General features: G+C 45.0%; 3 protein-coding genes across 6 annotated transcripts; 2 read left to right on the forward strand and 1 right to left on the reverse strand.

The window, feature by feature from the left end:
• Window positions 1–136: 136 nt before the first annotated feature.
• LOC148334395 (uncharacterized) lies at window positions 137–10,149 on the forward strand. Its single transcript, XM_088299668.1, has 6 exons — window positions 137–402; window positions 1,849–1,961; window positions 4,144–4,183; window positions 4,268–4,388; window positions 4,778–4,947; window positions 5,348–10,149. Exons 3-6 carry the CDS (start codon window positions 4,181–4,183, stop codon window positions 9,506–9,508), a joined length of 4,455 nt encoding a protein of 1,484 aa, XP_088155794.1. The 5' UTR covers window positions 137–402; window positions 1,849–1,961; window positions 4,144–4,180; the 3' UTR covers window positions 9,509–10,149.
• A 544-nt stretch (window positions 10,150–10,693) lies between these two features.
• LOC148334396 (large ribosomal subunit protein uL4m-like) lies at window positions 10,694–14,554 on the forward strand. The gene is made up of 9 exons (XM_088299385.1): window positions 10,694–10,883; window positions 11,678–11,759; window positions 11,826–11,997; window positions 12,073–12,124; window positions 12,428–12,545; window positions 12,611–12,717; window positions 12,801–12,910; window positions 13,638–13,711; window positions 14,278–14,554. Exons 1-9 carry the CDS (start codon window positions 10,833–10,835, stop codon window positions 14,421–14,423), a joined length of 912 nt encoding a protein of 303 aa, XP_088155511.1. The 5' UTR covers window positions 10,694–10,832; the 3' UTR covers window positions 14,424–14,554.
• Window positions 14,555–14,643: 89 nt separating this feature from the next.
• On the reverse strand, window positions 14,644–21,644 carry LOC148334397 (centriolar and ciliogenesis-associated protein HYLS1-like). 4 transcript variants are annotated; one of them, XM_088299382.1, is made up of 12 exons: window positions 21,481–21,644; window positions 20,772–20,906; window positions 19,847–19,948; window positions 19,680–19,747; window positions 18,908–19,047; window positions 18,770–18,825; window positions 16,496–16,629; window positions 16,381–16,426; window positions 15,466–15,520; window positions 15,322–15,403; window positions 15,206–15,232; window positions 14,644–15,097 (listed from the first exon to the last, which is right to left on the reverse strand). In XM_088299382.1, the coding sequence occupies exons 2-12, from the start codon at window positions 20,869–20,871 to the stop codon at window positions 14,963–14,965; spliced, it is 945 nt and encodes a 314-aa protein (XP_088155508.1). In that variant the 5' UTR covers window positions 20,872–20,906; window positions 21,481–21,644; the 3' UTR covers window positions 14,644–14,962. The 4 variants fall into 4 exon arrangements, 3 of the variants coding, with proteins under 3 accessions (XP_088155508.1, XP_088155509.1, XP_088155510.1); XM_088299383.1 differs by having other exon boundaries at window positions 21,438–21,625; XM_088299384.1 differs by lacking the exon at window positions 21,481–21,644 and having other exon boundaries at window positions 19,680–19,772.
• Between the last annotated feature and the right edge of the window lie 926 nt (window positions 21,645–22,570).

The raw sequence follows: 22,570 nt of genomic DNA on the forward strand, positions 1-22,570 counted from the left end.
GTCAATTCTTGTCGCACGCAAATGCCACACGGGTGCTGTTTTAGCTTGGCGTTGCCATGGTGACGCCAAAACTTCCTGTCTTGAACCATGCCGGCTGATAAGCACAAAGTACAAACAAGGAGTGGTGAGTTGCCTCATCTGTGGGAAAGGAAATGTGAATCATGTTGGAACACTTCACTTGAAGGGATTTGAAAGGCACTGTCATTTTTGTGTGAAAGTGATTTTTTTTTTTATTTCTGTGTGTGTAGAGAGAAAACAAATATTAGTTTTGTGACATCATTTGCATCATCCCGCCCTGCGACAGTGTCTCCAACCATGATTTGGGAGCTGGGCTGGCTGCATATCCAGAGTCACTTTCAAGAGTCGAACTGCCGGACTGCAACGTGAAAGAAATACTCAAAGGTAAGCAGAGCTGCAGTGTTTGTGTTTGGGCTACTTGAATTCAAATGTAATGTGAAATGTTTTCCTCCAACTAGGGAAAATGTTTACGTGCATTTGCTTTATGGTGCGGGTGTGGTTAAATTCTCCACATTGCCAATTGTACCACAAAAAAAAAAGGGGGGGGGGGTAAATCACATTTGTTGCCAGTCACCTTTTGGAAAATATTGCGACAGTCACTGAATGACCTTGTGAAGTGTCTCACTTATTTGTACTGTGTTTAATTTAAAAACAAAACAAAAAACGACTATTTCTTGTGCACACATAAAGCTTCTTGACGTGATATGTTAGTCCTCAATCTCAGTCGTGTTCAAAGTCAACTCTTTATTTTTTATTATTATTTCAATTTCTTTTCTTGGCAATTAAGACGCAGAAGTCATCGTGACTGTCTAGGTAGGTATGTCCATCACGAGGAGACCCACAAAAAAAGTCTCAAAAGACATCAAGTCTTCAATTTTACTTTAGACAAGACACTTTTTGTCATTTTGACAATTTTCTTTTGTTTGGTTTTTTTCCGCAGCCACCTGACTTAAAAATAAAATTCAGCCTCTGAAGCCAGTGTGACTTAGCAACATGAAATTTGGTTGGCAGGTTTATCACAAGGAGCCCCACAAAAACAAAAAGCCACATCCAGAAATGGCACCGGAAGTCCACCATTTTGCTTTCGGTGCTGCCAATTTAAGAACGTTTCATTTGAGCCCGACTTCTACCAAATTTGAAAGACGGCTCAACACAAAACGCTCACGTGTTGAGGGAACGTCCGATGTGTCGATTGAAGTCTTGCTTGCTGTTCTTGTCGCCACGGCAACAATTCACAGCAAGTTATGTAAGCGTTTGTGTGTCGGACGCACGCAACTGACTCACCGTCAACGCCCGCAATTATCACCCGCCAGGGTGTGGCAATGGGAAACACACACGCACACGCCCACCCCCGCACGCACACACACACGCCATAGACAGAAACATACACAAAGACACACGCGCACACAAATGAACAGTGCACACTCAGGACCACACACAAACACGTATGCATATGCATACACGATGACACAAAATCACTCAAATAAAATTATAGTCACAATATAGTAAAAAAAACAACAACTCACACAGCCACATACACACTAATTGACACAATTTTTACACATTAGGCCAGACACACAATTCAAACTCAGACACACAAGCACTTCATAAAAATACGCACACACATCGATATACATACATATATCTACAACACTCACACGTGTAGCCAGACACGCTAATGCACACACAAGAATCACGCGGTGTGTGTGCGCGCGTGTGTCAAATGTACACTAGCAAGTTTGTGTCCCGCCGGGAAGTGCGTTCATACGTGTGCGTGTGTGAGGGGCGTGACCCATGTGTCACGTGTGTAACCTGTTAGTCTTCTTTCAGGTGTTCAAGTGTTCCAGCTGTTCTCCACTGCATTCCCGCTCACACACACGCGCGCGCACGCACGCACCCGCGTACACACGGACTCCCGGAGACACACGTCGATGGTGCATCAGGTCAGTTTTGATTTTGTTGTTGTGTGCTCGCAAATCCGTTTCAAGGCTTGCCGTTCGGGTTGTACTTTGTGCTTATTTGCGAACGAGTTTCTGTGTGACTTTGAGTGTGTGCGCAAAGTGAGAAAAAGGCAACGTTTGTGCTTGTAAACAAAAACTCAACTTAATGCAACTTTTCCAACCTGCTTTGATGGAGCATTCGCACTTTTGTTTCTGCTACAATTTCATGTCCTCTTTTAAATGTTGGCTGCGATCTTTTGCAAAAAAAAAAAAAAAAAAAAAAAAAAGGATCACGGTTGGACTCGCTCTGAGATTGAGCGAGTTGACATGTTTTTATTTTGTCCCCGCCTGAGTGAATAATAGGTGAAAATTTGTGATAATTCTTCAGTAATCAACAATACTGATACCACTCGTACTTTTGATACATAACCTCCTCACCTAAAAAAAACAATGACACTTAATATATAAGCCAGTATGGCATTATCCTTAAAATTGGATGAAATTATTGTCAATATTTTATTCTTCTAATTTCTAGTTCCCGATTGTAAAACAAACACGCTCTTCTCGTATCAAAGTCGATCTTCTCAAGCAATCCATTCAGGGTTTAGTTGGTGAGTTATTTAGTTTGCCAGCCTTGACTCTTCCTCTTTGCACTCTGATTTGGACTGGCTGGCGCCGTGCCACTACTTTTGTCCTTGCAGTGGAAGTGCAGCCGCATCACACTCAACTCTTGAGATGAGGATCACTTCCAATCCAGTCTCAGTTCTGTTTTTCTCTTACGATAGCGTCGCGCTTAAGGATATTCGTCTTGTGACGGAAACTTGTTTGCAAAATGTGTCAAATTAACGTCACGGGTGTTTTGTTTTGCTGTGAAACAAACAAACCCCCCAAAATGAGAGGGTGCGAATTCGTGGAGACATCAGTTGTTTGTTTCGCGACCTTCATCGATTCGACTGAAGACATTTTCGTCGGTTCAAGCTTATTCCACGGCGTTCCAAGGTGTCCCAAAACTTTTGTCATTCATTCAGCAGCCACTTGATTAGGTACACCATCGAACCAAATGCCGAGGATAAAAACGTATCCAAAGCGGATCGCGTTCAACTCTTGATTGACACGATGAAGAGTTGATTGCTGGCTGGAGAAATGTTTGCGATTCTTCTCCGACCACGAGGCGTGTTCCTTCATGATTGTGCGGCGCATTGTGCACATACTCCACTTAATGAACACCAATCCAAATGAAGATACTTTCAATTGTGCCACTGAGCTCCGGCGGGGGCGGGAAACGCCCCAAAAAGCCATGACACTCCCGATAAACTCGTTTTCCTCGCTGACATTCCGCCACCACGCATTCCTGCCGAAGGCAAACGTTCCCACGTGGCTGACTTGCACAAATAGAACACGCACGCACGCACGCACGCACGCACGCCTCCTTTCTTTTTTCAGCTCACTTCTTCACACACGTTTCAGTTCTTTTTCAGGTGAAGAAATTCCTTTTTTTCTTTCCAGGCCTTTTCTCGACATGCCGGAAAACTGGAATGAAAATGTTTCGATTTTTGAGGCCCTCAACACTCCCCCGCAAAGAACGCACTCGGTTGCGCCACCAGAACGCTAGGAAAAAAAATGCTGCCGACGCCAGTTTAACCAATCAACACAAAATCGGACACGACCCACCTAAAAGTCTCAAGGACCCATGTCCAACATTGAACAGAGAGGTCGCCATTTTGATCTGAATTAGCCATTCCGCACTCTGTCCCACCTCATGGAACGTTCGGAATAGATGTGTCCCCTGACACCCGTTTTAATTGGACGGACTGGTCCGTCATAAGTTGCTGCACCAAAAAGAGCCCAACACGCAAGCCCAAAGTTCCCTGCTCGTACCTCTGAGAAAGTTCGGCGGGAAAAAAAGCACCATGCAGTTTAACTGCCCAATGTGGACAAACGTCTGTCGTAACAGAATTCACGAAGAATTCTCAAAGACCCATCCCGAAAATTGAACAGAGCTCGTACTTTGCTGAACTCCATCGAACAAATTTGCCCAACTGATCCAAAGCAAACATTCGTATTCCGCTATTTTAAAGTCACAAAAATATTTTTCAATAAAGATTGGCCCGTAAGCAAACACGAGGGATAAAATGACAACGGTTGCACTGAAAGAGTTGAAACTATTTGTTGTGTCGTCCTCTAGGTCCATTCTTCAGAGTGAGCGAGATCTCTGACGATCAATGGTAACAAATATTCCCAAAGTCAACGTCAGTCCTTTTGGAATTCTTGTTGTAACATATGCGTTGGTCTCCCCCTCCGTTGCGCAGGCGTCCCTTTTCGGTAGGCGCAGACTCTCGGACGCGCTGACGTTGGAGCAATCCGAGCGTGGAGCGTTGGTCATTGCCAACATCGACGACATCGATGGAGCGAATCAGGAGCTGAGGGAAGGTTGGAATGCCATTCGTTGTTGGCCGTTTCATTTTGCAGCCAAGATGACGTCGTGACTGACAATCAAAACGCAACACATACATCACATCTGCTCACTAAACCGAAATAACATTTTCAAGGATTTGGTTTTCGTCGGTGCTTCACGTGAGTGAATTTTCCATAAGTTGCCTCAAAGCACAAACCTTCAAATGTGGGCTCGCAAATTTTTGGAACATTCAGCCTCAGGAGCCCGTTGCACGAGCAACCTCCAATTTCATAGACATCATCTCCAGAGTTGCCAAAAGACACCACATGTAAGCTTTTGTCGTTTGAAGCCGATTTGGATCGAGGCTTCTTGTTTTTTGCGCAGCCGTGACATGCAACACTAATGTGGCTTTGTGTTGGCTCAGGGGATGAAGTGGTTGGAGCGACCATCAAGTTTGACCAACTAACCAAAGAGGAGGTGATGGGCGTCCTCAGGCTGATGGAACCTTACGATGACAGAATCAAAGTGCTCACCAGGAACAACATGAGCAAGAGCGTGGGCAACCTCGACCGGTTTGCCGTCAGTCCTGAAACGGTAACGTAGTCGACAACCTTTGTGCGAAGAGCGAAAATGGGTGCGTGATTGACATCCCCTCTGCAATCCAAAACGTCGGCATTTCCAAATCAAGATCTCCTCGAGAAAATAATATTACATATGGTTTGATTTTCAAAGTAATCCATCAAAGGCCGAGGACGCCGGCACATCCAGTAGGTTTCCGTTTCGCAACCTGTAAAAATAACTATCGCTACTTCGCAAGCACTTTGGCGCTATCTTGTGGCATCTTAGGGCGCTACAGATAGAAATGTCAAATTTGTGAGTCGTGAAGGCGACAGCTTGCTGATCTCTGAGAGCAAACTTGAATTGACCTCAAACTTAATCGCCCCCACCGACTGCTGTTGTAGTGACACAAGACTTTTGGTCTGTTTGTTCTCAGATGCTGCGCGATTCTTACAGCAAGCTCTACAACGCCAAAATCAAGCGCTTCATGCCTAAGGACTTGTCTGATGGCGACAGCCTGCGAGACTTTGTGCAGACACTCCCTCGCACCGGCAAACTCAAGACCAAACAAGACTCGGACTTACCTCGTCTGGGGGTGGATTTTGGACGCCTGAGTCCCAACACGCTTGTCAGACGTTACAGCGCTGACTCAGAGACCAGTCACGCCGCCTACGCGTCGGGCGCATTCGCACACGGGGCCAACCTGAACCTCCCGCCTCTGGGCGTTGGCCAGGTCAAAGCGGGCAAACGGGTTCATGTGCCACAGCTGCTGAACGGTCGCGGTCAGTCGGTGAACACCAGTCTGTATCGGGGGCAGGCTGAACTCGGGTCTGGAATTTATTACAACGGAGATGATGTGGACGCCGCGATGGGCCTTGAAGGCATCGACAGGAAGTTCCAAACGTACATGTTCTCTGACGGAGATGCAGAATTTGATGTGGATGGTTATGACATGTCACCCGCAATGAATCTGACTGGACCATCATCTAGATTGAATGCGCCCCAGCTGGATCAGAAAGGTCGCAGTGGCCAATTGGATCTTCAGGGGTCCGCGTTGAACGTGGACGGCCCCTCAGGTGACTTTGACGTCAAAGCACCTAAGATCAGACATGATTTCAGGGTGACCAATCCTCAACTCCAAAGTGTCAGTATGCCGACCCCAGCAGTTCGTTCCAAAGTCTCCTCTGGGAAGTACTCAGCCCCGAAGTTCTCCATGCCAAAGTTTGGTTTACCAACTGTTGAGGTTCCAGACTTTGATGGGGATTTACCTAGCTTGGACATTTCGAGCCCGGATGTCCGACTTTCCAAGCCACACATCAAAGGTCTGACGACAACTGGCCGAGTTGATGATTTCGGGGTGTCAGATGTTGATATTGATGGAAAATTCAAAAGGGCAAACTTGAAGATGCCGGGTTATGATCTCAATGGTCCTAACCTGGACCTCAGATCTCCTGACTTGGACATCAGCGGCCCTGATCTCCAAGGTGCACCTGATCTTAAATTGCCCAAACTCGGTCTCAAGGGCCCCAAACTGGACCTCAAAAGCCCAAATTTGGACCTGTCATCTGGTGAACTGAACATGCCAGATCCAAATGGCCCAGACCTGAACCTGAAAGCTCCAAAGTTTAAAGGCGGCATTGATGGGCCCGACTGGGACGCAAAGCTTAAAGCTCCCAAGTTTGATTTGAACTCACCAGATGTTGACCTACGAAACGCCAAAGTAAACAAGCCCAAAATAAAGATTCCCAAATTTGGCCGTCCAAGCCTAAAAGGTCCTGCCATTGATGCAGACTTGGATGGTCTGGACATGGACATCAATGCACCCACATTAAAACTCAAAGGTCCCAAAGCTGATTTTGGGATGCCTGATTATGATCTCGGTGGTCCTAACCTTGACCTCAAGTCTCCTCAGCTGGACGTCCGAGGTGGGTTAAATGCACCAGATCTAAGTATGCCTAAACTCGGGCTTAAGTCGCCCACACTGGACCTCAAAAGCCCAAATTTGGACCTGCCTGATGCCCCCGACTTGAACGTGAAAGCTCCCAAGTTAAAAGGGGGAATCCATGGCCCTGACTTGGACTTGCCCAATGCTGATCTTAAAGCGCCAAAGTTCAATCTAAAAACTCCAGACGTTAACATTGGATCACCAAAAACCAAATTTAAGTTTCCAAAATTGAAGATGCCAAAATTCAAGCGTCCAAGCCTTAAAAGTCCCGACCTTGACGCAGACGTTGACGGTCTGGACATGGATATTGACACACCAACGTTAAAACTCAAAGGTCCCGATGCTGATTTAGGGATGCCAAACGTTGATGGGAAGTTGAAAAAGCCAAACTTAAACATGCCAGATTTTGAGCTCAACGGTCCGAAGATAGATGGTCCCAACCTAGACCTTAAATTTCCTAACCTGGACCTCAATGGTCCTAAATTCTATGGCGGAATAAATGCACCGGATCTGAAAACGCCTCATGTTGATCTTAAGACCCCGACACTGGACGTCAAAAGTCCAAACTTGGATTTGCCTGATCTTCAGGGCCCAGACCTGAACCTGAAAGCTCCAAAGATAAAAGGTGGCATGAATGGCCCTGACTTGGACTTGCCTAATGCAAATCTTAAAGGTCCCAAGTTAAATGTGAAAAATCCTGATATCAACATGGGTTCACCAAAGGCAAAACTGAAGATGCCCAAATTAAAGAAGCTTAAATTTGGCCGTCCTAGCCTTAAAGGTCCTGACATAGATGCAGAATTAGATGGTCTGGACATGGACATCAATGCACCCACATTAAAACTCAAAGGTCCCAACGCTGATTTAGGGATGCCAAAAGTTGATGGAAAGTTGAAAAAGCCAAACTTGGACATGCCAGATTTTGATTTCGATGGTCCGGAGATAAATGGTCCCAATCTGGATCTTAACTCTCCCAACCTGGACCTTAGTGGTCCTAATCTCCGTGGTGGATTTAACGCACCAGATCTGAAAATGCCAAAACTCGATTTCAAAAGTCCCAAACTAGACCTCGAAGGGCCAAATTTGGACTTGCCGGATCTGAACGGTCCAGATCTTAATCTGAAAGCTCCAAAAATAAAAGGTGGCATTGACGGTCCGGATTTGGATTTATCCAACGCGGACCTTAAAGCCCCTAAATTAGATCTGAAAACTCCAGACATCAACATTGGGTCACCGAAAACTAAATTTAAGTTTCCCAAGCTGAGGATGCCCAAATTGAAGCGTCCGAGCCTTAAAAGTCCAGACCTGGATGTTGATCTAGATGCTCCAGATCTGGACATCAACGCTCCTGCTGTCAACCTCAAAGGTACAAAACCAAACTTGGATCTCGATATCGGTGGGAAACTCAAGAAACCAAACCTGAACGCTCCAGACTTGGACGTCAAGGCTCCAGACTTAAACCTGAAAGCACCAAAATTCAAAGGCGGACTCGACGTCAACGGTCCCGATATCAACATTGGTTCACCGAGAGCAAAAATGAAAATGCCCAAAGTAAAACTACCCAAAGTCAATCTGCCAGCAGTGAACGGACCAGACATCGATGGTCCAGAATTTGATATTGATGCGCCAGACGTGGATTTCGGAAGACCGTCGGGCAAATACAGGAAGCCGCATTTGAAAGTGCCAGATGTGGAGTTGTCTGGACCAAATGTAAGATCACCAAAATATAATGGAAAGCTCAAAGGACCCAATGTGGATGCCAATGTCAAAGCACCAAAAGTCAAAGGATCGTGGGACAGCCCAAAAGCAGACCTGCCAAACATGGACCTCAGAGCCCCGAGGACGGACTGGAACGCCCCAGACGCAAAATACCGAAAGCCTCACGTGAAGATGGCGAAAGGGTTTGACACAGACCTGAACGGAGGTGTGCAGGGTCCAGACTTCAGTTTCCCCGATGAGAGAGGTCCAAATTTGAAGCCAACAATGCCGTATTTAGACATGGATGACATTGACCTCAACGGACCGGATGTGAGTCTGTCAGGAAGCAATGCCAAGCTCAGAACTCCAGACCTCGATGTGGACAACTCGACGCGCAACTTCAGGAAATTGTTGCACGGTGGCTCGGGTGTGCCACTGCCCGGACTCGACTTGGACCAGGACTTGAGCCATTCTCGCTTTGTGGGAAGGTCCAGGGCCTCTATGGATGCCGACTTGGGTCGCTACGTGGATTTTACACGTTCGGACCTCAACATTGATGACTTCACCGGGAAGTACCACATCCCCAGAGGCAGAGAGTCCGACCTGGACCTCCAGCTGCCCTCGACCTCCAGGGCGGGGGCGGCAGACCTGAGGGGCCCCCGCCTCAGCGGCACCTCACTCAACGCAGACGCCATCTTGCATCCGAATCACGCTGTGAAGGCCGCTCACACTTTAAATGATGGCCGCTGGTCGTATTCTCAGAAAAGAGCACCCGATACCTCGGACGGATACTTAGTGACTGTTTTTCCCACATTGGAAGAAAGCGAGAATGAACCGAAGCAAAAGTACAGCACGCTTGGGGGCCTTAACTTTGGCGCCGGTGACGTCAACCTCGAAGTCCCCGATCAAGACCAGCTGAAAGGCTCCACGTTCCTGTTCTCCAACCTCGTTTAGTCGGGCTGCCGCAAAATCTGGACAGAACAAGTAAGAGTCAACGAAAGGCGAGCTCTGTTCCACTGGATGCTTCTTGTCTATTCTTGTTTGTTTGGAACTGTGCAATATTACGAGTTTACTGTCGAACGCAAAAAGTCTTGTGTTGTTCTTCTGTTATTCCTATCATGTTCTTTTGAATGTCGTCATGACATTTTGAGCTTCCTGTTCATGTTTTTCTCTCATTTTGTTTTAACAATCTTCTGTCCTTTTTTTTTCTTCTTGTGCACTTTTGTTGTCTTTTGTCTTTCCTTTCTTTAATCTAACAAAAAGGACATGTGTGTCAAAGTGGGTTTGAGTGTAGTCATGAAACTTCCAGGTCAACATAATAAATGCCAGCAATTCAAACCCATAAAAGTTGGTCTTAATGGCCATTTGTTTGTTGTTTGTTAATTGTGCCACTTGTTTGTTTTCAAAATCAAAGCTTAGTTTTGCACCCTGCCTGTACATACTGACTGGATTGGAATGACGGAGGTATTTAACTTGACTTTTTACTTGACTCCCTTTTTTCTTTATGATCAATGAAGTGTGTGTATTAAACGAGTATATATTTATCTTGTCTATGCTGTAATTGTAAATGTGGCTCATAAAATGATGTGAAAATATGCAATTTTAACGTTATTTTCCTTTCCTTTGCTATAAAAAATGATCAAATGATATATATAGATATATATATATATATAAAATATGTGATTATTCTTGCGCTGTTTAATGTCGTAATGTTAATGGTTGCACAAACATGCCGTTTTTCGCGTCTCATTAGTCTATCACATTTCGACAAAAGTTTGGTTTCCGCACATAGTGTCAGGGGACTGACAAACAACTTTTTGTTAGGCTTTAAAGAAAAAAATGTTTAAACACGTTTGTTGTCGCAGGCATTCCAACAGGACTTGTCATAATTATTTTTTAAGTTGATAGAAAGACAGACTTGAGCCATGAGAGAAACGTTTGCTTCATTTAACTGTAATATAATGACATCATTCAGCGACTAAACGTCGGTAAAGCAGTTAGAAGTTTGTGCATTATTTATTCACTGCACTGTTACAGATGTGGTTTTATAAATTTTTTTGTAGGATGTGCAAATGTTTATAAAAAGATGTTTTTAAAGCAGATAGAAGTTATGTTGACGTTTTTCTTCATCCAGCTCTCGCGAGATGGCTCTTGTGACGACATCAAAGCGCGACCGACCAGCAGTTGCCAAGCACTGCAAGGCAGGTGGACGTTCCAAGTGACCCTGTTCTTTTTCTTCCTGTTTTCCGTTCTCATCTACCACAAAACACCTACAAATATGTTTTTACGTTTTTCTCTGCGGCTGTGCAGGAAAGGAGCCGCAAAACAAGTGAGTTCATTTTGGCGATTATTTTTTTTTATCGCGACTACGGTGGGTATGTGTGTGAATACGTACAATACAATACGACTTTATTTCTATCGCGCATTTCACCGCATCTGGAGCCGTGACAAAACTTTCCATATGATGTAATATAAACATTTGCAGTAAATCAGGACAGAAATTAAAACACATAAACAAATATAGAATTGATACCAGAAAAACAGCAGAACAGTCTCGTGTTGAGTCGAAAGCTTAAGAAAATAAAAATGTCTCTTCAAACGAGTTTTAAAAGTGGTTGTCAAATAATTTAAAATATCTGGTCGTACAACCACTTTTCAAGGAATACAGTAAAGGGAAGTAAATTAAAATGAGTACAACACCGCGCTTTAAGTAACATTCAAGTAGCATCGAATTCATTCAGGAAAGGATTAGGACTGAGCGCAGGAAAAGAAATGACAGGATTTGTTTAATATTTCTGATCTCACTGGCTGGCGGTCAATTATTAAACAGCCCGTTAAACCTGGGTTTCAATAAATCCAGATGGACCTCTTTTAGTGTAAGATTATTACACAAAAGTATATACTTAAAAAAAAAACACAAATCATTTGATCAAAATAGTCAATTGATTTGATGTCACTAAATGTTCACAAGGTTAGTTAGTTGCGAAACAAACATTCAGCACTCCAGTCAGTTCTGAAGATGCGGTCAATCTGACGATGGAGGATCATTTGGCATGATGAACGTTTCAAATCTGTGAAATGTATCGCATAGCTCGAGTGTTAACTACATGTTGTTGTTTCAAGTGTGCGTCATCGCTGGCTGCTGAAAACGTTCTTCCGCCCAACTTGCTGCTGCCCGCCAACCTGCGAGACCCGCCGACAACCAGTGAGTCGGAACCCTTACCAAAGGCTGAACGTTTGTCTCGTGAGTGAATGTTATTTCCTGGCTTAGAGCGCCCTCCTCCCCCGCCGGATTCTACGTTGCCCATCCTGCGGCGTTGCAACGCTGAGATTCCCGCCCACCGAAGCGCCGTGCGGCTGTGGGTGGACGCTCTGGAGGGACAAGGCGGCGACCCGATGGGCTTGGCTGAGTTGCATCCCGACGTCTTCGCCGTCCCCCCCAGGTTGGCCGCCGGGTCACAGTCGAGCAGAAACACCAAAATGTCAATTGTGACGTGAGCATTTTTGTTTCTGGCAAGACTGGACATCCTGCACAGCGTTGAAGTGTGGCAGAGGAACTTCAAGCGCATCGTAAGCTGTCATCTCGCCGCCTGTTCCCGCGTCGTCGTGGCTCACTACAGCTCAATTCCTGTTCCTGCGTGTAGTAGTCTAATTTTCTGCCCTTACAGGTTTTCCTCACTTCCTGTTCCTGCGTGCTCCCAGCTCATTTTCTGGGTGTCGTCTCCTTTTCTGTTATTGTTTTTCACCTAACTTCTGAGCGCTTTTCCTGTTGCCGCATGTAGTTGTGTCATTCCTTGTTGTTACATGATTTTGCCTCCTGTTCCCGTGATGAACACAAGTGTGTGTGCGCGTGTGTGTGCGTGTACGTGATAGAGTCACGCCAATACCAAGGTGAGGTCGGAGGTGCGTGGCGGCGGTCGGAAACCGTGGAAGCAGAAAGGCAGCGGTCGCGCTCGCCATGGCAGCATACGCTCGCCACTTTGGAGGGGAGGTGAGCCCGCATTCGGGTGGATTTTTCTACGGCCTTGCGATTCTGATGTGGTATGATGTCATCAGGGGGCGTGTCCCACGGCCCCCGGGGCCCCACCAGTTATTACTACATGCTGCCCATGAAAGTGCGCGTGCTGGGGCTCAAGGTGGCCCTGAGCTCCAAGGTGGCCCAGGTAGGTCACGTGTCGGGAATGATGAGAAATGATCCAAATTCAAGCCGTGTTGTGGTCTGGCGTCCTTCCTTTTGTCTATCCAGGGTTTTCTTCATGTCGTAGACTCGCTCAACATTCCGAGTCCGGACTCGCGGGACCTGCTGGACTCCATCAGACTCAAAAACTGGGAGGAGTCGTTGCTCATCGTCGACGTGTAGGTGTTGTTCTGGATTGCTCTGATGTTCTTCAGATCTTCCGTCATTCCTCGGCCGGACTTCTCAACTTTTGGCTCATTCTGAATTTCTTTTTGACGATCACTAGATGGCGGGCTAGCTGGTATGTTATGTATATTAAACAAAGTTAAGTGTTTGAATTTGTATCAAATTTTCCGGGACAAATATTTTCCCCAAAAATTAATAATAATCAATTTTATGATAATTAAGAAAATAATAATTAGCTCCAAATTTTATACCGAACTTCCTTGACTTCTAATTAGCGGTATTGGCCCTGGATGAAAAAAAAAAAATCTCTCTAATCACGATGCCAGAGCTTTTTTTTTTTTTTTGCTTTGAAACTGAAAATGAAAGCAACTAGAGTGAGTATCAAAAGTAGTACTGCAAATTCAATATTTTTTACTCAACGTTGCAACCAAAGTAGGAAAAAAGAGAAGTAGAGCAGGGAAAGGCGACCGACCGTCTGCTTGTAATCGCGCATGTTTCCGCCATGTTCGAGAATAAGCTTGTGAATAAGTTTTCAGCTGATCATCGATCAAGTGAAAATTGATCACCATCATCACAGACAGCTGAGCCGACGCTTTTTTGTCATGTTTCTGATGATTATCCAACATTGTCGTTGGTCCGACCTTCGTCTGTAGTTGTTCCTGCTGTTTTCTGCCCTTTTGAGGTTCTTGTGTTGTTTTGTTCTTGTGTGTCTTTCTTCAGAGGTGACCACTTTCCCGACAACATCACGCAGGCCACGGCCACCCTCAAGACCGTCAACCTCGTTCCGGCGCTCGGTGAGATAGCTTGCTTCCATGTTGTCACTTCACCCCTGACTTGTTCCAGTTCCTGCTTGGGGTTGTTTTAGGTCTTCAATCTTACCTACTCACTTGTTGCGCTGACGTGTTTTATTTTTTTACCTCAGTCGTCTGCTTGGCACTTCATCTCACTGGCCAACAACCTGAAGCTAATCCGATTTTGATCATTTGATTTCTATTTAGACACCTTGTTTAACTTAATGTTGTCCATATTCTTGGAAATTCAGCCTCTCAGCTGTAAATATCGTAAGATGTACGCGTAAAGCTCCATAAAGGCAGACTGATAATCTTTGTTTGAAAATAGGACGTCATTTGCTTACACTTTCAAAAACGATGAGCATCATTTTTGCCTATAATTCTGACGTGCTAAACTGGTAACTATCATAATCAATATGAAATAATGTCCTGGTTGGAGCAAGGAAATGGAAGGACAGTTGCCAGTGCGTTTCCTTTGTCCTGTGTTCAATCAACTTTAGCCATAGTTGCCTCACGTGGTAGGGCGACAGGAAGCGGTTGATTTTGTTGCTCTCTTTTTACCGGCACAGGTCTGAATGTGCACAGCCTTCTGAAGCACGAAGGTTTGGTGCTCACGCTGGAGACGTTGCGCTTCCTGGAAGACAAACTGCTTTGGCACGACCAGCGCTACACACCGCTCTACCCGTTTAAATTGCCCTACGCTGACTTGCCCTGAACTTCCGCCTTGATCTGGTGTGTGTGTGTGTGTGCATGCGTGTGTGTTGAATAATAAAAGTCACAACAATTATATATTAAAAAAAAGTTTTGTTTTTTTTTTGTTTGGAAGTTCCCATAAAAAATGTATTTGCCACACCAGTGTCAAATCTCCTTTTTCACTTCCTGTTCCTGCATCTTCATGCTTGTTACTGCTGGAACTAATGTCACAAAGAAAACGATAGAGGCCATAAATTTTATTTGATAAAGTGGAACTATTTTCCAGAATGTTCTTGTGTGTCACAGGAAAAAAAGATAAAAGATGTGAACAGGTCCTAAGATTGATTTTTGAACTGGTCAAGCCCGGCATTTGTCTCAGTTCTTGTCCCAGTGCATTGTTGTCCTGATTGGTTGTCTCATTTCGATCCCTTTATCACTTGGTGAACTTTTGAGGTGGGACGAAATCCTTGCGCCTCTTTTTGTTCCTGCAAGTTGGCACTTCATTTTCCAGTTCTTATGTTGCTGCTTGTCTCTTGAAAGAAAAAAAAGATTGCAGGTGCTTCAAAAGCGGCAAGTGAACTTGTGTGGTAGATGGGGGTGCGCCATGAGGTTGCGGACTTCCCAGCGCAGAGCCGATCGCTTTTTGTCCGTAGGGACCACGTAGCTGTTGGCCACCAAACTCCGACGAGCTTTTGGCTGTAACACAAAACCTGCGTCAGGCTTCTCTGAATTGTTTGATGATACAGTTTTAGAACCACCGGCTTTAGTAACCGTCTGCCATGTGAAAAGCGGCTTTTTACTTACGGCCGGCGGCTGGTAGGCGAGTCGCTCCTGCAATCACACGGAAACAATTGTGACATTCATTGGGAAGTGCAGTTGAAATAAGAAGAAAGAAATTGAGAAAAAAAAACCCATCCTACCCTGATTTCCCAGCGGAGTTCCCGGTGATCTTGCTCTCCGGGGAGCTTGAATTCATCCCACAGCTTCTTGTATTGGAAATACCTGCCGGGCCCACAAAGTTTCCCGTCTTTTGTTTTGAATCACGAGGAGTCTTGAGGTCTCACCTGGCTACCGGGTCCATCTTCTTGATCGTCTGCTGCGTCATGACCGGGCGGATGACTGAAACGGCATTGTATTGAATAAACACAAGCAAGCGATTGCTAACATCCAAACTAGGGCTGGGCAATAAACCGAAATTTATTACATTTTGCCCATGTCAGTAAATTCGGTGTTTAAAAAAAAAAAAGAGAAAAAAGTCTTTTCTGTCTGCGGCAATGTTCATACCCCTTTAAGACGGCTACAGCGCGTGTAGTCACGTGACTCCACCCATCTGAACCCTAGTTGGAGACCCCAACCCTAACCCTAGTCAGGGGGAATTTATCGTGCATTTATCGTTATTGAGGCAAAATTGTTCAATTTATCGCAATATTGGTTTAAGGTCATATCGCCCAGCCCGAATCCAAACTGCTGATGACGTCAGTAAATCACTGCAATCAGGCCAGCCTCCACACGAAGTTAAGCCAGCCGCCACTGTGATTTTTAAAACTGTGCATCACGGCGCAGAAACGTTCTAAATTGAGATGGAAAGAAAAATTAATTTGAACTGTGCATTAGTGATTGATAAAAAAAAAATCTGTTTTGGTTAACTCGCAGCTAGACCAGTGCTGGGGAACACTAGGCCACGCCAGGTATCCCAAAAAAGTACTTTGAATAAACTCTAATGTGGCAAAAAAAAAAAAAAAAACGCTGATCATTTCTTTAAAAAAAAAAAAAAAAAGTGCCCTCATATAAATGTTTATTTCTATAAAAAAAAAAAAAAGAAAACAGCGGCCGGCCTCCCCGCAGTAAAAAATGACAGTAAAACAATAACTTTTCGAGCCCAGCTATGCATTTCACAACCTTAAATTGAACGAATGCAACCAAATATGGATCCGCTTCTTTTTCATTTGGTTTTCTACTTGAACGAGCAGCGAACTCACAGGATTTGGGTTTCGTGCGGAAGTCGCTCTCGCTTCTTGATCGCGTCTGGAAGCAAACAACAGCAGCTTTTAGACAGCGCACAACTATTTCATGGCCATTTCTTCAGAAACGTACCGAGCGCGTGGAGAAGGACCCAAAGGTGCTGAGGGAGACGCCCTCCATAGCGTCACTCACGACGCTGGCTTTGTCGTTTTCCGCCTCGCGTAAGCGCAGCTCCGAGAGACGGTCCGGCAGCAAACTGGAGCAATCTGCGGAACATGAAAGATGAGGAGGCGTCGACCAAAGAAGCCGACGTTGCCTCGCGGATCCGGCAAACAGACCCGAATCGGTCGCCGATCAAATGACAACGAGCGGATGATGACATCGCGGCGATGTCACGCGTACCCCGGTGTCTGAGGTTTCCGTCCGACTCAAAGTGGACAAGGTCTGCGTTCGAGTTAACCAACTTGACATCCTCCAGACCGCCGCAGTTATTGTTGCGGTTGGCGACGTGCTCTTCGCCTTCACCGTCCAGAAGACCGCTCACCGCTTTAACCTCGTCACAGTCACGTCCGTGTCCGCTCGTCTCATTGTCGCTCGCGGTGTCGCGGTGAGGCTGCCGGTTCTTTTCTCCGGGAGGAACGTGGTGATGTTTCTTGGTCTCATGGAGGTTGTCATCTAGCGTGGTCTTAGCCTCAATCCTGTTGTCATGGCAACACTCGTCAGGTTTCCTCTGAAATTCTTCAATGGTGTCGTCAAGGTGAGGCTGGTTCTCGGTCTTCTGGTCTTTGTGAGCAACGTCGTCATTCACAAACTGGTGGTTCTTGGCGTCCTGACAAAGAACACGCTGCCGCCTTCCGTCAGGGTGCAGATGGCGATGACGCCGCTGGTCTTCCTCTGATTTCTTCTCGTCATCCAAAGGAGGAAAACCGGTTTCCTTTTTGCTGTCAGGGCACAGATCATCAGTCAGGATGTGGACGGAATCACGGTGAGTCCGCCGCTTCTCTGCTTTCTTTTTGTCAGCTTCTCTTCTGGTGTCCAGCTGGTGAGCATTTCGACACGTGGCTGCTCGCTTTTTTTCTTCAGGAGGAATGTTTGCACTCGTGGCGTCGGGGTGCATTTCATAGAAAGAGTCAAAATCCCTCTCTGGTTTCTTCTCATCATCTTCATCCCGAGTGTCTCGGAGGAGATGACAAAGGTCCTTCTCTGGTTTCATCGCTTGTTCCTGACTCGTGGCGTCAGTGTTTCGATCCCAGTGAGACTGCGACTTCTCTTGTTCCTTCTGGTCTTCACGGAGAACGCCGACGGTGTCGCCGTCTTCAGACGCTCGTGTGACATCATCATAAAAGCTGTCTCGTGAGCCGGCGTCATCTTCATCGTCTCTCATTTGTGAATGTTCATCTTGGCCCGCGGGCCGATCTTCGGGTTTCAAGGTGCCGTAAGCGGATGTCGCCATGGAGGCGCCGTCGCTGCAGGTGTCTTCTTCGTCACTCCCGCTGGCTTCGTTGCTGGCATTTTGTTCGCTGCCGTCGTCTCCAATTTGGACCTTCTTCGAAACTTCGTCTTCGTCACTGGCGTCTTCTCCGGCCGGGCCCTGCGAACCGTCATCTTCGTCGCCCACTCGCTCGTCCTCGCTGGACCAAAAGGACGGGCTCGGGGAGCTCTCGTCAAGGTCCCGCCACATTCGGTACATGTCGTCCTTTCGCAGAGTGGCCGAGAGGAGGACGAGATGAAGACGGTCGTCTTGAGCGCTCTTAAGACGCCGCTAAGCTGATTAGCCGCAAGAATATCAGCATTCAAGGATCGGGGCGCCACCGACAGGACACCCGGAGGATTACACATGTGCTTTTGCTGTGTTGGGAGCTCAACAAATTCTATTCCAAGTAAATGATTAACACATTTCATTTCATGCATTTTGACATATGTGGCGGCTTTTTCTAAAACAAACTTGGGATGCAATCCTGTGCACAAATTGGCGGTGCCTCGAATTGAGGTACAAACCGGCTCGCCAAATCCAAATTTTGCCATTGGAATCCAAAAGCGGAATGTTTGAATGTCAGCACTCCCACCTCAGTATGCGTTTGTCAAGCAGTCAGTCAAAGCCCAGCCGGGCGGCGCATTAATGCCTTTGTCTTTACTTCACTGTTGGCCTCTCACGTCGTCATGGCAACAACCGACCGACAAGCGCTATTCCGCCCAAAAACTGAAAACGAAAACGTTTCTTTAGTTTAAAGCCGTTCCATACTGAGATATGTTTTTTTTTCTGTTCCCTCAGTGGACCCTTGATTAGGTACACGCTTTAAGAGCTCCAATGCTGTCGTAACAACAATTGCCAATTGTTGAGGTTGTGATTCGAATCTTCGAAATGAGCCGTGAGTGCAGCATGTTGAAACGAGTCAAAAAAGTTACCAGATTGTTGGCTGTAGATGGATTCATCACAGACCAGCGTTTGTCCTTCACGCTTCCTGCTCGTCGACAAGCGAAAGAAGCCTTGAGCCGCAGGCAGATGTCAGGATCATTTGCATGATTATTCTTATCAAAGCACACCTCAGGACTTTCCTTTTGATGAAGTGGCTGCCGCGGGGGTCCGCTACCAACGTGTGAGCTGGGGTGCAGTGGAAACTCTCCGACGTGTCCTCGTGGCCCCGCCGCAGCACTCCATCTTTATTGGAATGCTGACTCAGAACCTGACACGCAGGAATTGATATACGTTTGACACGAGAAACAATATTTGATAAAACACTTGCAGAACAATGTGTGGAAATTAGAACCCAACCATTAATATTCTATTTGGCCTTTGATTAAAAAAAAAAATATATATATATATATATATAAAACTGTCCAATTTCTTGCCATCTTTTTTTTACCTACACTACAACAGTAAATAAAGAAAAAAAAGTGACATTTGTACATTCCCTTTTTTTCCTGCGATTAAGGCGCAGTTACCATCCCCAAAAAATGCAGTATTTTTTGCCATTTATCTCTTTATTTTAAAGGCAAACAAATGCAATAGGACAAAGTATTGTAAAACAGGTAAATGGTCTTCCTTTCATTCATACCGTCATTTTAAAACCCTCGCTGGGAATCCTAAGCGTGCTTTAAACCTAAACTCAGAACCCCAATCATGTTTTAAAACCGCAGAAGTGCTTTAAAGCACTCAAGGGGAAGTCAAGTCCAAAATTTCCAAGACAATATCTTCCATGTTCCGAAAACTAGTTTAGAAAGGCCGTTTTTAAATCCATCTCGGGGGGCTGTCAACGGAAAATGACATCACAGCTTGTGAATGGCACGTGAATTCCCCACATCGCCAACGTCTCACCTGTGTATCACGTTGCTCGTCGTGTAGAAAAAAGCTTCCGGGAGATGTGGCCACATCACGCGGACTCACTGGAAGACACGACAAACGTGTGGCCTGATGACATATGCGCACCAACGCGTCACGTTCACACAAAAGGCAGATGGCACGTCACATGTGTGCAGACAAACCTTTCTCCTTGGTGAAAGCGGGAGGTCTGGGCTCTCCCTTGTCGTCGGCACACATGATGGGCACGTTGGGCCGAGCGCCATTTTGAATCAGATGTTCCAGATCTGATAAGATCATTCTCATGAGTTGGACAGTCACGCATTTTGAACGCACACAAAACGTCACTTGGCTTTCTTGAATTTCAGTCGATCGATCACCTTCGTGAGGCTTGGCCAAAGATTCATTACATTTTGTATCCTGATGATTTTTTATTTTATAAAAAAAAAAAATATCCCTAATTGCGATTAATCACATTTTTCAACTACAATTTTTCGTGAAGCTTGCAACAGATATTTACTTGAATAATATCTTGGAATGAATGTAAAAATCACCAAATATGAAGTAGATTTTATTTTATTTTTTTACCCTTGAATATGATCCAAACGTAGTCATCTTTACTGGCATTTATCAAACAATTTTCCAAACTTTTACATGACATACATTTAGTTGTGCCCACAAGCACCACATTCCGGCAGTGTGAGTTTGCAAGGACCACTGGCAAATTGAGCGTGGTGTTTTGTTCTGAGAAGATGTGCTAAACATGTACAGCTAATATGATACAGTCTTTGAGTTTGGCTTTGTAAAGTATGCTAATTATTTTTTAAGTAAATAAAACTGAGTTCACCGGGTTAAAATATTTAACTGTGTGACATTTTTTTCCAGTAATCTCCAGAGTTTATGCTTTAACTTAACTTTGACAGCCCTAATGCATATTACATTATATTATAAAAAAATTCTAATAAAATTTTGACTTGAGGACCCAAGCCTGAAATTAAACATTAATTCTGCCATTACGGCCCAATCGCTTCAGCTTACAACTTAAATTTCGAACATCTCTTTGTGCCAACAACACGCGCTGGACATCACTGGATAAGACGTGGAAGTCACCTTGCTTGAACTCTCGCAGTCTGTGTTTTGGGACATCGGTGTATCCCAGCAGCACCAGCTCCTGCTGGATCTCCTCTTCAGAGAAGTCCAGATTGTCCATTGAATTGTCGCCTACAAGTCGAGCCAGCTGGAATTCTTAAGCAACAACATTTATTCATTTTTGTTAATGCATTGATAATACAACTTGAAGCTGCCACATTGAGAAATAAAATGTTTGCAAGATTGGGTAATGGGCTTTCTTGTTCAGGACAAATCTTAAATGCAAGCTTTACATCTGAACGTAATTGGACTTTCTCCACGGAGAATGCATGCCCTGCTTTAAATATAATTGATATCTGTACAGTTCTCTTCGTCATGCCCTTGTCATACTGACGTCATTAGATGAGACCAAGTCGAAACAAGTTTAGGAGTTAGTCTAGTTGAGGTTCATCCTGAACTTTCACGCCAAATCTTAGAATGCTTAAACGTCCTACTCAAGCGTTTCATTGCGTTTGATTTGAGGTCGCCCTTTGAGTGCAACCATCGCAACAACACCTTTAGATTACTTGGCTCACTTTTACATCAAATGAAAAACTACATTGAAAGTTTTTAGGACCTCCGTGACATTTAAAGTAGACAGGAGGCCGATTTTAGCAACACTTTTGTTGTTGTTGATGCTTCGCTCACCCTAGCAACGCGTCCGCGTTCAAGAAAGGCCACGAATACGTACGTTTAGCTCGAGATGTCCTTTAAAAAAGAAAAAAACCGTTAGCTTCTGATACAGTTAAATTCTGATATGTTGCCTTTTACCACACGACCGTTAAGGAGCATTTAAAAAGGACGCCTTTTCTTCTTCTACGCTTTCTCATTCGTCTTTGGCGTCGGTGTCGGCGAACGCGGAGTTGCTCCAGCGCCCACTTGCGGCTGGAGGTGTTTGTAGCATGTTGGACTCGTTAGATTAAATTATACAATATTTGATTACGTTCTATTATTCCATTTTATGGACTCGTTTAACTAGTGTAGCATTTTACTTTAGTATATAGAGTGCTTTCCCTGACTCAAAAAGTCACCAAATACCTCTGCTGTGTTTGTCCTGTTTAAAAATTTTAATCGATAAATGGCGATCACACCCAAAAATTAGCTCAGGGGGCTGTCACTGAAAGCCAGTTTCACCATACAACAAGAAATTTGGTAGTCAATTTTGTGCCAAAAATTCTCAAGAAGCCATGCCCGAAAAGACACAGAATCGTGTTATTTTGCCTCAAACTGGCCGTTGTGGCGTCAATTTCCACGGCTCCAGAGCACCCACTGGAAATTAAAAAAAATAAATAAATCAAGAAAGCCTTGGCTGAAATCATCTTTGCTCAAAGGAGTGTTTTTTTTTTGTTTGTATGATTTCTGAGACTGAGAATATTTGAATGACAGATTTTGGATGGATGAGTGTGGTTCAATTAAAAATATATAACTATGTAGAATAAAATCTAGACACTTTTACTTCTCTTTGAATAGGAAAAAGTCCAGTTTTTCATTTGCAAGTTGGAGAGTAGACGCGCCACTCAAGAAGAAAAACATTCAAAAATAAATAAAAGTGATGAAAGTATTCAATTTTTTGGAATCGGAAGCAGCAGTTTTGTGGTCACAGTGCAAAAGTATACAGAGGTCTGTGTAATTCCACTCCATCCCGTTTCAGGCACACTCCTTGTCCTCCTCCTCTCCTGGAAAGATGAACAAACAGGAGCTCCTCCCAGCCTCCATTCATGGAGGTGGGCAGAAATAGGTCTGGCTTGGGCGGGGGCGAGAGCGGGCGCCGGGGTCCAGCA

This window comes from Idiotropiscis lumnitzeri, chromosome 6 (genome assembly GCF_059441095.1).
Source record: "Idiotropiscis lumnitzeri isolate Australia: NSW breed Sydney's pygmy pipehorse chromosome 6, RoL_Ilum_1.0, whole genome shotgun sequence".
Lineage (NCBI taxonomy): Eukaryota > Metazoa > Chordata > Actinopteri > Syngnathiformes > Syngnathidae > Idiotropiscis > Idiotropiscis lumnitzeri.

Excerpts from the sequence above, each read along its gene's own strand:
- LOC148334395 (XM_088299668.1), top strand. Across the intron at positions 4,389-4,777 it reads GAATCAGGAGCTGAGGGAAG|GGGATGAAGTGGTTGGAGCG; the intron begins GTTGGAATGCCA and ends GTGTTGGCTCAG. Across the intron at positions 4,948-5,347 it reads TTGCCGTCAGTCCTGAAACG|ATGCTGCGCGATTCTTACAG; the intron begins GTAACGTAGTCG and ends GTTTGTTCTCAG.
- LOC148334396 (XM_088299385.1), top strand. The coding sequence starts at position 10,833 with ATGTTTTTACGTTTTTCTCTGCGGCTGTGCAGGAAAGGAGCCGCAAAA. Across the intron at positions 10,884-11,677 it reads GGAAAGGAGCCGCAAAACAA|TGTGCGTCATCGCTGGCTGC; the intron begins GTGAGTTCATTT and ends TGTTGTTTCAAG. Across the intron at positions 12,718-12,800 it reads TGAGCTCCAAGGTGGCCCAG|GGTTTTCTTCATGTCGTAGA; the intron begins GTAGGTCACGTG and ends TTGTCTATCCAG.
- LOC148334397 (XM_088299382.1), bottom strand. The coding sequence starts at position 20,871 with ATGGACAATCTGGACTTCTCTGAAGAGGAGATCCAGCAGGAGCTGGTG. Across the intron at positions 16,427-16,495 it reads GGTCCTTCTCCACGCGCTCG|ACGCGATCAAGAAGCGAGAG; the intron begins GTACGTTTCTGA and ends GTTTGCTTCCAG. Across the intron at positions 15,098-15,205 it reads TCGCCTACCAGCCGCCGGCC|CCAAAAGCTCGTCGGAGTTT; the intron begins GTAAGTAAAAAG and ends TTTGTGTTACAG.